The 15,319-nt window shown below is 38.2% G+C and overlaps 1 protein-coding gene across 3 annotated transcripts in view; it reads right to left on the bottom strand.

Annotated features, from left to right (window-relative positions):
- LOC121284838 (mitogen-activated protein kinase kinase kinase 20-like) overlaps positions 1-15,319 on the bottom strand; it is a 130,288-nt gene that overhangs the window by 52,643 nt on the left and 62,326 nt on the right. For 2 of the 3 annotated variants that reach the window (XM_041200622.1, XM_041200625.1), the window contains exons 12-15: positions 5,875-5,919; positions 3,210-3,240; positions 2,979-3,118; positions 2,137-2,199 (exon numbers count right to left, since the gene is read on the bottom strand). In XM_041200622.1, coding sequence (XP_041056556.1) covers positions 2,137-2,199; positions 2,979-3,118; positions 3,210-3,240; positions 5,875-5,919 — 279 coding nt within the window. Of the gene's footprint in view, positions 1-2,136; positions 2,200-2,978; positions 3,119-3,209; positions 3,241-5,874; positions 5,920-14,146; positions 14,936-15,319 lie in introns of those variants that run through there. The other variant, XM_041200626.1, reaches the window with a different exon arrangement.

Raw genomic sequence — 15,319 nt, 5'->3', positions numbered from 1 at the left:
ATTACAACTGTCCTGACTTAGAACTGTAAATGTAACTCTGTTGTTGAGTCAAAATCCTGGAACTCCCTTCCTATTCCACAAGGGCTGTAGCAATTCAAGAAAGTGGCTCACCACCACCATCTCAGGGGCAATTAGGGATGGGTAATAAATGCTGGCCTAGCCAGTGTTGTCCATATCCAAAAAATGGATAAGTAAAAAATATGCTGGTCTTTTACATCAGAAATTTGATCAACATACTGCCCACGACTTTCTGACCATTGAAAATGATTTCTCCCCCAGTGCATCGAGGCCAAGCATAACAAATCTATTGCCATTCCACCTAACTCAGTTTTGAATGGGAATCAAATCTGAACCATGTCTGGTCTCTCCAGTCCAGTTACTGACAAGATAAACTTACTGAGTCATAGGCAGCTGACAAAACATAATATCAAACATTGAAATCGTTGTCTCAATGAGTGAAGCGCATTGCAGCAGGAGTGCAATGCATCATCATGAGACAATTTAAAGCCATTGTATCTGTTCCTTTCAGAATATGAACTCTAACACCGTAGTAATGGGGTCTGCCGATTTAATCTCCATTCCACCATGATTCCAATCTGATCTGAGCTGTTGTGGAGAGGTACTGAGCAGAAACCAGGTGGGTCCTCACAGAAAAGAAAGCAAATCTGAGGGCACAATATATCCAAACTTCACTATCGCCATTTGGTATCTGAGACAGCGCAGCACTGGCAACCCAGTCTCTGTCACGGCCATTTCAAAGCCCAGAAGACCAGAAGGATTTCACACCAAAGCTAAAACATCCAAAAAATAAGTATTTTTTTCTAGAAAGCTATTAGCTTAAATTTGATTTCCCTCTGATAAGCGGACTAATGTTACAAATGTCACGTACCCCGGCCAGAATTTTACATCCCGTTGGGAGGTGGGGGGGGCGGGGGGGAGAAACGTGCGGCCGACCGAAACGGACATGAAATTTTGCGAGATGACGTCGATCAAGTATCCCAACGTCATTGCACTCAGTGGAAGTGCACCCGCCGACAACTAAACGGGCAATTAAGTCCTTTAACGATGCAATCAAGGGCAATTTTATGGTTGCCCGTCCACAGTTATGATTGGTGGACAGGCCATTCTCCCACGTGCCATTCACATTTTAGCTCAAACCTCAACCCAGGGTGGGATGAAATCTCCGTGGGGAAATAAAATAAAGAGAGATATCTGGGGACTGGGTTTTTATGAGGTCTGCTTTCAGGCGCTTGATTGTGCTGCAGGGACATGTTTTGCAGCATTTTTGTCCTTTCCTTTATTCTGTGGAGGTCCGCAGCACCTTGGGCAGCCGTCTGCCTTCAGGGAGCTCTCTAGAAGCGCTCAACCGCATCCTCAGTTACATTGGCACCCGCCCTCTTCCTGCCCCCACCCCGGCAGCACTGAGCATTTCTCAGCACACGTTTCATGCCGGCTGGCCGTTAATTGGACAGCCAGCGTGAAATCGCGGTCGGGGGCCAATCGTGGCCTGAGGTCAATTTCCCGTCCGCTCCCGGGCCTGCTGATCATACGCACCCATAAACAAAAAAATTCAGGCCCATGACTGGGTCAGGGTACAGCTGATACAGGGAAAAATTGAACCACAGTAAAAAGACATTGCACAGCTGCCAGTTGTAGTCTATAATTTTATACCACAGAGCAGTATAATGAGCTTATTTCACTGCTTGCTGGTTTTGTGGTCAGGTTCATTGGGTGCTATACAAATCTTAAACTGTAGACAGTAGCTCTGTACTCTCTTATAGATCTGACCCACATGATCAAGTAATCAACATGACTCAGTACAAAATATAAAAATCTTCGCAGTTTGGAACTAATAATTCAAAATATATTTATAGGTTATCAGCAGGTGCTTAATAGATCTATGGTATGCATGTTGTGATAAGGTTTCTACAAATCTTCTGCATCTGACATTTGCTCATTAATATTTAAAAAGCTGGTCTGTATTATTTTCAAAGTAGATAAACAGGAGGGAAAGAATCACAAATGATCCAGGATGTATCAAGACGAACAAGGCTCCAAACCAGAAATTAATAAGGCCTCCACAAAAATACAGTGCATGTGTTGTGGTTGAAAATAACATTACTCTTTTTTGCCTACCTTGATTAAGGGAGGAAAGTGAAATAGATTCAAGTAGTCAAGGGTCAGTTTTTCAATTTCAGTCTGAAAAAGAGCACAGATGGGTCTGTTAACAGGAGGTAATCACTTCCATATTTTCAACAACTTCCACCTATATGTTAACAGTCAACACATCAATTTGCTAGAAAATATTTTAGATGTAGCTTAAACAGTTCAATTTTTTTTACTACTGTGTCTTATCCTTCAGGAATTGATATTCCTTTTGAAAATGTTTTTATAATTTTACTTTTGTGTAAAGATACATATGAACGAGATTAGGCCATTCAGCCATTTGAGCCTATCCTGTCATTCTGTCAGATAATGCATATATACCTGTCGCAAATCATTTAATTCACTATGCATCTTGATAAAGATACATTTCCTCTGAATCTCAAATCACAATGGATTGTCTCCTAACACATAGTTGGAAACCTATGAAGTCCTTGTTGAGAACAAGGAAGTTTTTTGCAGAGTGCAAACAAGGGTAAAACCAGAAGCTGAAACACCAATGTCCACTGTATTCAGGGAACAGTTCAAAATTCCTCACAGGAATGGAATATTTGCAGAATAATTAAATAAATTGAATTGATCAGAAAATTAAAAGACAAAGAAGTGTGAAATAAAAATGGAAAATACTGGAGTACTTGCTGTTGACATTAGATATCAAAAGGGGAAAGTTTTCCCTTTCTCAGCCTCCCTTCACCTTAGTGAGTGTAAATCCTCAATAACTTAAAACGTCTACAGTTGAAGTTTCTGAGCTGTCACCTTTACAGTTTTGTTTGCTATACTTATCATATAATCTCTGACATTTCTTATTTTCATACCTTTAAATGAATAATATGTCCTTTGGATTGTATTCCCATGTCGTTCATATCTTGTTCTGTTAGCAAAAGTAACCTTCGTCCAGTGATGTGATGATTTTTAAACAGTTCAGCATAACCTTTCATGCCACAACATATGTCACCTATGATCATAAAATTACAAAAATACATACTATTAGCAAAAAGTAACTGAAACTCCAATAAGCAATGCAAAGAACTAGAGGTCTTTATTACCTTTGTCTAATAGTTGGTCCATCCAAAAACACTGCACAAAAAGGGAACAGGATTAGAATATAGGACTTCAAATGTTAATGACTTCTATCCTGTATTTCCAAAGTACTGGTGATCCTAAATAAATTTTCAATTGCTGATGTCAATGAAAAAGATTAGTGATGGAAAAATATATTTATTGTAAGGTTGAGAAACATATAAATAAATATTAATTCACACCATTACTGATAAATGTAATCTTTCTGTGCAACTGTATCTAAAAAAAACAATAGTTTGGTTAAAGTGAATTAAATGTAGCCATTGCCTTTTACAAATGTTAGTCTACATTAGTGCACTGAATCATTATTAATCATGTGTAATTGACAAATACTGTGATTCTTTATCCAATTCTCTCCTCTTTCCAAGGTTATATATTGTGCTGCTGTACTGTCCATTAGCTGCAGCAACCCTCTAGCATTTGATTCACTTTAACCAAACTGTTGTTTTTTTTAGGTGCACCTGCACAGTAAGATTACATTTATCAGTAATGGTGTGAATTAACATTTATATATATGTTTCTCAGCCTTACAATGAATATTTCCTTCCATACAACCATAGAAAAGTTACAGCACAGAAGGATTCCATTCTGCCCATCTTGTCCATGCCAGCCCGAGTACATCCAGGTGCCCTTTCTAATCTCACCTTCCTGCACCCGGCCCATAGCCCTGCAGCTTACAGCACTTTACGTGCAGATCCAGGTACTTTTTAAAAGAGTTTAAAGTTTCTGCCTCTACCGCCAACTTGGGCAGCGAGTTCCAGACACCCACTACCCACTGCGTAAAAAAAATTCCTCATGTCTTCCTTACATCTTCTGCCATTTATCTTGAATCTATATCCCCTGGTTCTAGAATTCTCCATCAAGGGAAACAATTTTATCCTGTCCATTCTATCTATTCCCCTCATAATTTTGTCTACCTCAATCAAGTCACCTCTTAGCCTTCTTTGTTCTGAGGAAAATAACCCCAACCTATCCAATCTCTCCTCATAGCTATACTTTTCTAACCCTGACAACATTCTTGTAAACCTCCTCTGCACTCTCTCCAGGGCTATTACGTCCTTCCTGTAATGTGGTGACCAGAACTGCACGCAATACTCCAGTTGTGGCCTCACCAGTGTTTTATACAATTCCAACACTATATCTTTATTTTCATATTCTCTACCTCTGTAAGTGAAGGAGAGCATTCCATATGCCTTCTTTACAACCTTGTCTACTTTCCATCGCTATTCCAGCACCTTTTTTTAAAGGTTTGTGCCTTGCCAAAATGAATACTTTGGTCTGGATTTTCGGCATGATGGAGAGCCTTGCCATCGTGGCAAAAATAGTGGATGTGCCCAAAAATTGTACCAAACACGGCATTTCCCATTTTCGCGGAGGCGGGATTGGGGCAGTTCACATTTTGTGCATCTGCAGTTTACGGAGGCAGCTGACCATTAAATCATGAGTTGCCTCCATTGAAGTCCAATTTTGGTAGCCCAGGAGTGTGAAACCCAAAGTGCAGAGTAGACATGGTAGGAGCAGGTCTAAACTTTGTGCATATCTTTGGATAACCAGGGTACTCCTTTGGATCTGGTCCTGGGATACATTCAGGGGAATTCAGGTGCCCTGTGTAATTGTTAAAAGTAGGGATGAATGTGCACAAAAATGCATAAACTAACTAATTGTGAAGCTTATTGGAACAGTCAACAAACTGTCAAAATCAACTGTCCAAAGTGTCAAGAGGATCTGTAAAAAGTCTCAAGAGGACCTGTTTAAAACAGTTGTCAAGGCATTTAAAAGTCTTGCCCTTTAAATCTTTGAAAAAAATGTCTGGAGTATTGAAAAAATCATTGTTTGCTATTTTACCAGGTCTGTTGACCTAAGCCTGAGGGCTTCAATCACTGAATTACTGCTGCATGACTGATTTCACAAACATCCATTATCACAGCAGGTTGCCTGCCATTTCACGGTCTGATTGGCAGCTACAAGTGATTATGGACTCTTTGAAGTGGGACTATGAATTCCAATGCTTCTTGTTAGAAGTGATCGTGCACTTGAATGAAATGTTTGTTGTTATAAGGCTTTATGTAGTTAAAGGAATGTAAATTTAGTGAATGGGTTTTGATGAAGGAGTGTTTTTTTTCAATTTAGTGAAGTCTGCAATAGACACTTAGACCTTTTATTTTATCTCATCTCTGCATAGGTCCCAAGATCTGCCCATGGTGGATACTGGGTGAGTTGGCATGGTAGGTGAAATGACAAAGGATGAGGGGCTATGGAGCTGGAACAGGGCATGCGGAGTGTGTGAGGATGAGGGCTGTTTCATATTTTTTCTCCAAAAAAATTTTGGACACCGTGCTGTTCCCCAAGGTAGGCCTTCCGCCCAGCCTGCCTCCGCACCCAGCATCCTTCTACTTTGGGATTGCCCACCCTGGCTTCTAATAGTCCACACTGTCCCCACCCCTCCCCAACCACACACCCCACCCCAACCCCCCCAACCACCCCAGACCAGGTTCGCGGAACCAGGAATTCTCCCGACTCTTCCAAGCCTTTATCTCTTTTGAGATAAATTACATTCACATTTAATCATATTATTTAACTATTATTTCCAAGTTCAGAGCTTTAATTTTGAAGAGAGAATCATACACTTACCACGTCCTCCTCTGTCCAGGAATATATATCTAAGGATGGCAGCAACTGTACAACAAAAGTAAAATATAAATATTACAATGTAATCATGTAGGAACAGATAAAATGACTACAAATGAGGACTCATAGGTTAAACAAAAGCAGGGACATGATTTTTAAATAGCACCCTATAGAACATTAAACACCTTCTATCTAATATCTTTGTTAAAGATGTTGTGTCCTCTACATATTATTCTAAATGTGATCTTGGATTATTACTTGCCATAATAACCTTGTTGAAAACAATTCTATGGAGGCAGAGGAAAGAATTTGTGCAGAGATCTCAAACAAAACTTGCTGTTGTACCCTCATGTACCTTCCCCATCACCGTCATGTGTTTATCTTGTTAGTCAGCTTCCGGCATTCTAATTGAGAGGCATGTTAAGTTTTCTACATACATTCAGTAAAATCACTACAGCAGTTTGGAATTTTAATTTAGCCAGAGATGGAATTTTATGGCATATATGTTTATTTCACAGTTGGTAACCACTTTGTAAAGCATTCTAATGAAGATCACTTCTGTTTTTTGTCATCTTTGTACTTTTTCCCTTTTTTAGCTCTCTCCATTCCATACTATGCTCTTAACTGGCTGGCACTGTTTAGGTTTGAAATTCCACACAGCTGGTTTCAACATTGCTTTCTATTTGCCAATACAAGAGATGCATTGTAGACCATGACAGGCCAACATGATTCTTTTAAGAGTCTGAAGTGGAATGGACTGGCACAGAGAGACACTCACCAGAGTTGAGCTGAGAACTGGGTAACTGCACACATTAGGTAGCTAGGTGTGAATGTCAGTCAGTATTGGAATTCTAACTTGGATCCCAGGCACAGATCTAATGCTACATTAGAAGAGCTACCATGACACTTCAGAGAGTTACACTTTAACAATATTTTCCAAATGACAAATTTGCTCAATACTTATGAATAGAAATAGAAAATGCTAACTGGATTTTCATTTTACAGTACTTTTACCTCTGTAGAGGCCTGATCATATTAGTTAGCAATGACAGATAGCCATTCAAATTTCTGTTAATAGCTGAATAAAAGGTTTCACTTAAAATACGCACTGAAGCTTTTTGATTAGATAACTTCAATAAAACATCTGGAGCAGCGGTCTATCTTTCATAGTAACACTAGCATAAAATACATTATTTTGTTGCAGTGCATAGAGCCACATTTTGTTATTAGTTCTTATGTATTATTCAATGATTATAGTCTTCATATACTGCACTAACTTTAAAAAGTCACAATTTTTCTATTTTAACCCCATGGTATCCAATTGTCATTTACTGTTCTTCCCAGCATGGTGACATTATTTAGTGTTTAACTATATTTGTTGTTTTAGATTAAAGAAAATATGACAAAATAATTTCAAATTTTAATGAAACATAATAGCGTAGGTATAGTGTCTCAAAACCGGTAACCTCGAGATGGAGTCTGCGCTGGATTTCAATCTTGCCAGTTTTCAGAAAAAAAAATTGGAATCTTAATTCAATAGGAGACACAAGATCAACGGAATAAGTTTCTTTTTATTAAAGTTTGAGAAAAGAATACATAATAGTGAAGAAATGACATTTTTGAAAAATTAACTAATAAGTAAGGCTGACTCACAGGCTGTGCTGGATTCACGTGCCCGTGAAGCTATCAGAAAACCACAGCTTCCTGTATGTGTGCAAAGGCCACTTATCAGCTATTTCAAATAATTTCAGGCACAATGCACGGAGTAGATCTCACCAGCTAATAGTCTAGCTGAAAACCCTTGGCCTGGTTTATCTTCATTGTGTGTCAACTAAAACATCAATTAGGAAAAGTCTTTGGAATGCTCTTGGGAAGTCATTGTTTGGGGTGTAAACCATTTATTTTCTTTCTCTCCCATGGTACTTTAGGCCAATAACACTGAGGGCACGCAGTGTGAGAAACTGTACTATGAACCCAGTCCAGAGGATACTTCCTATACATTGGGGTCGGGATGGGCAGTTTTATGAGGGTTGGATGGTTCAGGCTGGGTCGGGCCAAGTCGAGTTGCGTGGGGTCAAGGGTTGCTCGGAGCGTGGGAAAAGACTGGCATGCAAAGGCGATAATTAGTTCGGCACGCCACTGCAGCACCTAGTCAAATTGTCTGGGGTAAGTTACTCATTTAATATCAATTAAAATTGATGCATGGCAGCTGATTAAAAATGTCCAGTTTTCAGACTAGTCTGATTCTTGGATAGCTGGATTTGAAACACTGTACTTGTAATTCTGTACAACAAATGCACATAATTGTACCACCAAAAAAATGCTGGCACTACAGTTAAATTCATAATTTAGCAATGCCTAGTACAATTTTTCTCCACATTAGAAGAATTACTTTTTAGAATGGATTACGATGTTGAAAAAGGTCATGCAGAAAAGGTCATATTCAGTGCTAACATTTAGAAACTTGCCTGAGCTAGTTTCATCAACTAGTTACTCTATTAGTATTTGAAAGTATATCTGCTTTCAATGCGCAGAACCTTTGAAGTGATTCATTACCATAGTCAAGGTCTTAAAAAAACATTAACAGCAGATAGTTAACAAATATAATCAGTATGGCACTTTGGTAATTTAACTTAATCCTCAATTAATCAACAGTTACATTGTCCATGAGAGAGAGCCATGAAAAATACCCACCTTAATAAACAATGGAGACTGGCCTGCTAACTCATGAGTGGCGAAACTGGGAAGTGACTTACATAGACCTTAAGACCATAAGACATAGGAGCAGAAATTAGGCCATTCGACCCATCGAGTCTGCTCCGCCACTCAATCATGCCTGATAAGTTTCTCAATCTCATTCTCCCACCTTCTCCCCGTAACCTTTGATCCCCTTATCAATCAAGAACCTATCTATCTCGATCTTAAATACACTCAATGACCTGGCCTCCACAGGCTTCTGTGGCAGTGAATTCCATAGATTCGCCACCTTCTGGCTAAAGAAGTTTCTCCTCATCTCTGTTCTAAAAGGTCTTCCCTTTACTCTGAGGCTGTGGCCTCGGGTCCTAGTCTCTCCTACTAAAGGAAACATCTTCCCCATGTCCACTCTATCCAGGCCTTTCAGTATTCTGTAAGTTTCAATCAGATCCCCCTCATCCTTCTAAACTCCATCCAGTATAGACCAAGAGTCCTCAGACATTTCTCATATGTTAAGCCTTTCATTCCTGGGATCATTCTCGTGAACCTCCTCTGGACCCTTTCCAGGGCCAGCACATCCTTCCTGAGATATGGGGCCCAAAATTGCTCACAATATTCTAAATGTGCTCTGACCAGAGCCTTATAAAGCCTTAGCAGCACATCCCTGCTTTTATATTCTAGCCCTCTCGAAATAAATGCCAACATTGCATTTGCCTTCATAACTACCGCATCAACCTGCAAGCTAACCTTAAGAGAATCCTGGACTAGGACTCCCAAGTCCCTTTGCACTCCAGATTTCTGAATTCTCTCCCCATTTAGAAAATAGTCTATGCCTCTATTCTTTCTACCAAAGTGCATGACCTCTGACTTCCCCACGTTGTATTCCATCTGCCACTTCTTTGCCCATTCTCCTAACCTGTCCAAATCCTTCTGCAGCCTCCCCAATACTACCTGTCCCTCCACCTTTGTATCATCTGCAAACTTAGCCAGGATGCCCTCAGTTCCTTCATCTAGATCATTAATGTATAAAGTGAAAAGTTGTGGTCCCAACATTGACCCCTGCGGAACTCCACTAGTCACCGGCCGCCATCCTTAGGCCAGCCTCACTTTTATGCCAGTGTCAAAAACCACCTTGCCACCAAGAAGGCTTGTACAATTTTCTTTATTCCTATGCAAATATTTTAGATATTTTGGAGAGAATTATTTTGTACTTGTGGAATGTTTTGAGATGAGAGATCTGCAGTAGGTGGTTTTAGTTTCCATGCTGAAAGCAGGGCAGGGAAATCAGAAAAATTACATGATCTAGTCTTGCTGAACCAAATATTTGAGGTAATAATTTCCTTCTTGTTAGGGTATTATAAATTTAATAGCAAGGCAGTTGAGGTTTTGTTGTTTGTATTCTTTTTTTAAAAAGGGACTTACAGAACATCTTTTTAGGCATTGATGTCCCACTCACTCAAGCAGGTGATGAAGACAAGTTAATGGTGTGAGGTTCAATCACAAAGCACAGGAGAATGCATAATGGTCACATTGCACTCATGGATACCATAAAGTGCAGAAGTCTTGCACTATAATAATATAGTGAATGTTTTCAATAAAGGACAAAACTGTTTAAGTCACAATACTTCACATGGTAAGCTAACTTTCATCTCACCACGAAGAATAACATTTTATCCTCATCTAAAATACCTAAACATCAGATATGTAAGTGCGTGCAGCATTTTTTCTTTAACCTATCACTTGTTACTTCACCAAAATATTTGCTTGTCTCAAGTATGCTATTTATCTTATTACAGATCCAGAAATGCTGAAAGTTACAGACGTGAACTAAAATCCACAGAAACATGTACAGGGAATGAAATGCTTTGTATTCTTGGGAAATTAGAACATTAAAAGATTAGAAATACGTGCTGTACTAACAATATCCATACAGCACATAAGGTGTAACATTTTCCCAAGAAATGACAATGATTTACCAGCTGCTCTGCCTGAATATGTCTTACAAAATCCAAATTTGGTTGAATAAGGAAATTAAGATCTGCCGAGCAGACTTTGTGCATTGCAGTGATCATTCGATTTGACAGTTTCTGTGAAAACTTCAGCAGGCAGCAGTCAGGTCAGCGTAAAAGTGTTCTTCCTCCTCCCCAATAATAAAATTCAAATGATCTTTCTTTGTAATCCATAGCTGAAACACTATACTCATCAGGGTGGAATTTAGTATGTAAACAAAAAACTGCAGCAACTCAGGCAGCACAGCTTATCATGAGAAATTAGGTTAATTTTTATATGGTTTCATCATATTTAGCAGTGCAGGAATAAAGGTAAGATTAGCTAATCGTGATAACAATCTTCTCCTGCTGGTGACACTACTGTCCCTAAGTCTTCACCCAGGTGATAGCTGCCTGGAAATAGGGAAGGGAATCTGGAAACAAGTGGTAATAGCAATAACGGGCAGTACAAGATAAAACTAGACTGAATGTGAAAAATGCACTTGGCCTCATTGTTCAAAATATTCCAAAAATTGAAAGGTAAAATATTTTGGACATGACTGCATAAGCCATAATTACCCATCCACTCTCTTAAAAAAATTTCATTTAGTGGGAACAAACAAGTTAGTGAAGGGTAAAATTCAATTATCAGTTTTCCCCAAGCCTTCACATTGTGGTATAGGTCCATGGGTTGACAGCAGTCATCCAGTTCTTTGCATAAGTGACTATTTTCAGGTGTCAACTTAGATGGACTGTGCTCCCTGCCTCTGTAACCTCCTTCAGCTTTACAACCTTCATTGATTGTGTTCCTCCAACTCTGGCCTCTTGTGCATCCCTCACCATTGATGGCCATGCCTTCAGCCATTTAGGCCTTAACCCCTGGCACTCCATTGCCAATTGTCATAAAAATCCAACTGGTTCACTAATGTCCTTTAGGGAAGGAAATCTGCTGTCCTTACCTGGTCTGGTCTACATGTGACTCCAGAGCCACAGCAATGTGGTTGACTCTTAAATGCCCTCTGAACAAGGGCAATTAAGGATGGGCAATAAATGCTGGCCAATGCAGCGATGCCCACATCCCATGAACGAATAAAAAAAATTCCCTCCTTCTCTCACTCTGCCTTTACGAGCCTCCTTAAAACCTACCCCTTTGACCAAATATTTAGATATCTCCTTCTTTGACTTAGTTCCAATTTTTGCTTGGTTGCTCTTCTGTGAAATGTCTAGAGATAATGTACAAAATTAAAGGTGCTGTATAGATACAAGTTGTTTTTGTTTTGCCACTGACTAGCAGTTAGGAGCTGGAACCCTTGTTGATTTTCCCTGTCTCACACCAGAGCACAGAGGCCAATTGGACTGTCAACTGGTAAAACGAATTCGGCAAAGGCCAGAAGGTGAATGTGGGGTGTTCTGCTCTGAATAGTTCAGTGTTACATTAGGTAATGCTCTTAACTAATGGGGGAGATAACATAAATTTAGATGAAATATGGAGAAATTGCATGTTTTCATACACTTGAGATAGATGTGTTAAATCCAGTAGGTGGCACTCACATCTATCAAGTATTCCACACTGACCACACATACAGGGGTCCAGATTTACTTAATTTCATTAATAGTAAGGTAACAAAACCAGCATATTCTTTTACATTTTACTTTGTTCATCAAACATGGAGTAATGTAGCAAAAAAAGTTGCAGCTAAAAATATTCTGTCAATATTATCTCAATTCCAGATAGAAACATCAAGGGATGTTTTAACAGATTAAAGGCACTATATAATTAAAGATGCTGATTGTTTTTTTTCTTGCTGCAATGTTTAATCCAAGCCCCATTATTTTAATGTAAGTATTTGATGACCAACAGAGACAACACCAATTACAGCCATTCAGCAAAACATATTCACTTGTTGGCTATGATGTGAGGATTTGTTTTGATACTATTTGGAACAGAGAAAGCAATTAATTAAATTCAATATTCTCTCATGAGGAGAAACTTTATAACAGTTCTATTGTTAGAATGGTTAACCGCTGTAAGACAAGGTTATGCGTGTAATGCTGTAAATAATCTATAGCAGACCTGAATATAAGACGACTTGTTTTTTTAAAAAGAAAAAAATGCCCTAAAATGAAGCCAGATTGTCTACTAATCAGTTGTTTGCTAAATTATTTGGAACTTAATTAATAAAACAATTGCATTAGTAGTTTATGAATCAGGGGATTCATGTCTATACACATCTGTTATAGATACCCTAATTTCTATTTCACTGGATTTATATTGGACCACAAATAATCAGTATCTTTAAAAACATTTCTACAGTTTTGCACTTGTAACAAGACATAGTAGAAGAGAGATTTGCACCCAGTGTTACTGAATCACCTGGAATTAGCAGATATCAGAAATTTGGGCAGGTTTCAGTACATAACGAAAATGAAACCGACCCCATTTTTCTTTGGTTAATTTAAATGAAAGATCTGTTCTAATATTCTAAGAAGTAAATTTAAGATATTAAAAGGTTAGTTCTGATTTTGACAATGGTTTTGATGAACCACATGTGCAGAAATCAATGAATGATCCTTAAATGACAAAGTAGAGAAGTCAGTGTTCACATTACTCATTTTTATTCCCTTATGATACTTTGTAGCTTCGTATTATGAACACTAATTGCTTAGTTAAAGCTCCAAGGTCATCCTGGCTTAACTTTCTCTTAAAATCACAAGTAGTACGGTAGCACAGAGGGCTTTTAGTTGCAGAATAAAGCTTGGCTTCAATGATATTTCCACTTGCTCTAGGGTCAACATCAGTAATTATAAAGTGCTCTGACCACAAGAATAAGTAACACCAGAGAAACCAAAGGAAGTGAAATAGTAAATGGAGTGAAATATATAATTAACTATTTGGGCCTTGTTCCCTTTAAGTTCAAGTTTAATTTGATTCAGTTAAAATTAGGTTTGTGGGTTACTGTTTTTCTCTAACTTGAGCCATTGATTGAGAGCAATATTCATTTCTTGGTTAATTGCTGTAAATGTAAGGTAAGCTCTAAGTCTCAGTACCCAGACCAGGATAGTAGCTTTCAACAAATATACATTAAAACATGGTGATCAAAACAGCAGTTATAAGACTGCTGAACATTTGACATTCAATTGCCAGGAATATGTGGGCAATGAACAATGTCCCAACTAAGTATATTGGCAAAATTTTCTATTCAATTAGCGGTCAGACACACAATTAAATGTAAAAGAATCACCAAGAGCATTTGAGATGTTTGCTTTACATCATTGTGCAGGGGACAGGTTTCAAAAATGTCTGAAACTCCAGCCTATTAACAATTTGGAGCCTTAGATACTGATTTACTCAGGAGTGGCAAAATGCAGAGATATCTCTCACCAACTGAGCTAGAAAGGTGACCAAATTCCTGTTAGAGCAGTATCTGTAACTAGGCATCCACTGTAAAAGTAGGGTTGATTAAAAGCATGGGTTTAATAGCTGAGTACTAAATAGCAGGGAAAATAGCACAAACAGTATTGCAAGGTAGGCAGACACCATAAGTTTTTCAAAATTACTACCCAGAAGGAAAGAGAACCCAGACAACAGTAAATAAGCTACTAAATTAAATTTATTGAAAAAAGGAAATAGAAAATAGGTAACACACAACACAGAAAAGAAGTCCACATCAAAACAGCCTTTGATAATGTTAATACTCTCAAATGTTGTATAAATAGGTTTCAGGTCTTATAAAAATTATTTTCAGTAATGAAAACTCAATGTTGAAATACTTTACTTACAATTATCTTTCCACTTTTGAAGTTTTAAATTTTAGAACATTTCTTTTCATAAATGGTTACGACACTTCAGTGTTTAGATTGATATTCTAACAAAGTAACAACGCTTCAATTTTTACCATGCATACAAATTCTGCCTAAAAAAGTACTGTAAGCTCACAGCATAAATAAGGCACTAGCCTTGAAATTTTAATATTTGTACTGCTTAGAATTGTTGTGGAAAACAAACAAACAATTCACTAGTTTAATACAATTTGTTGCTTTAATAATGTTCAAAAGCTCTATATGCTTAATCACCATCACCAGTGACCAAAATCCATCGTCATATTGATTTTTTTCCCCTTTCTCACAGAGGTGGATTTGGAAGTATTCTGTTTGGCTTGCATATCTATCTGAATCCCAGACCGCATGACAGGTCCTGCTAGGTTCATAGGCAGGATATTGCCAAAACCTCTCATCATTTCCTGCAGACTTTCATTCATGCCATCTACCTCCCCGTTACTGGTAGCTGTGATCTGACATGACATCTCTGTACTGTTTGACTCCTCTGTCTTAGACTCATAGAAAGACTCTTCAGAAAACTTTGCAGTAACAGGTAAGAAAGGCTAAGTAAAAAGAGGAGAGAGACCACAGATGAACACAAGAGCAAAAATGATTAAATATCAGCATTGGAGAATATTTAGGAAAATCATAACAATGATATGTTTTTCTATTTTGTGGTTACTCACCATATATGCACCAATTCTTAATCTTCCAATAAAGTTCTACTCCATGTATTATGGGTAATACTACCAGCCAGCCAATTTTATTGGGAGATTTTTTCATGACCACTGGCCCTGTAATAGCACATTGCTTTCTATTTAGGTGCCCTAGGCAATTCTTTCAGTTGTTTACTTCCAACAAAAGCTAACTTAGTAAATTTGCATTCAATCAGTTCTCCTATTTTCTTTTGGGTGTTTTTGATGAACACATTAATTTTATTAATTACA

Source organism: Carcharodon carcharias, chromosome 12 (genome assembly GCF_017639515.1).
Source record: "Carcharodon carcharias isolate sCarCar2 chromosome 12, sCarCar2.pri, whole genome shotgun sequence".
NCBI lineage: Eukaryota > Metazoa > Chordata > Chondrichthyes > Lamniformes > Lamnidae > Carcharodon > Carcharodon carcharias.
Note: the sequence above shows the minus strand (reverse complement) of the source record. Positions and strands in the feature narration are given on the sequence as shown.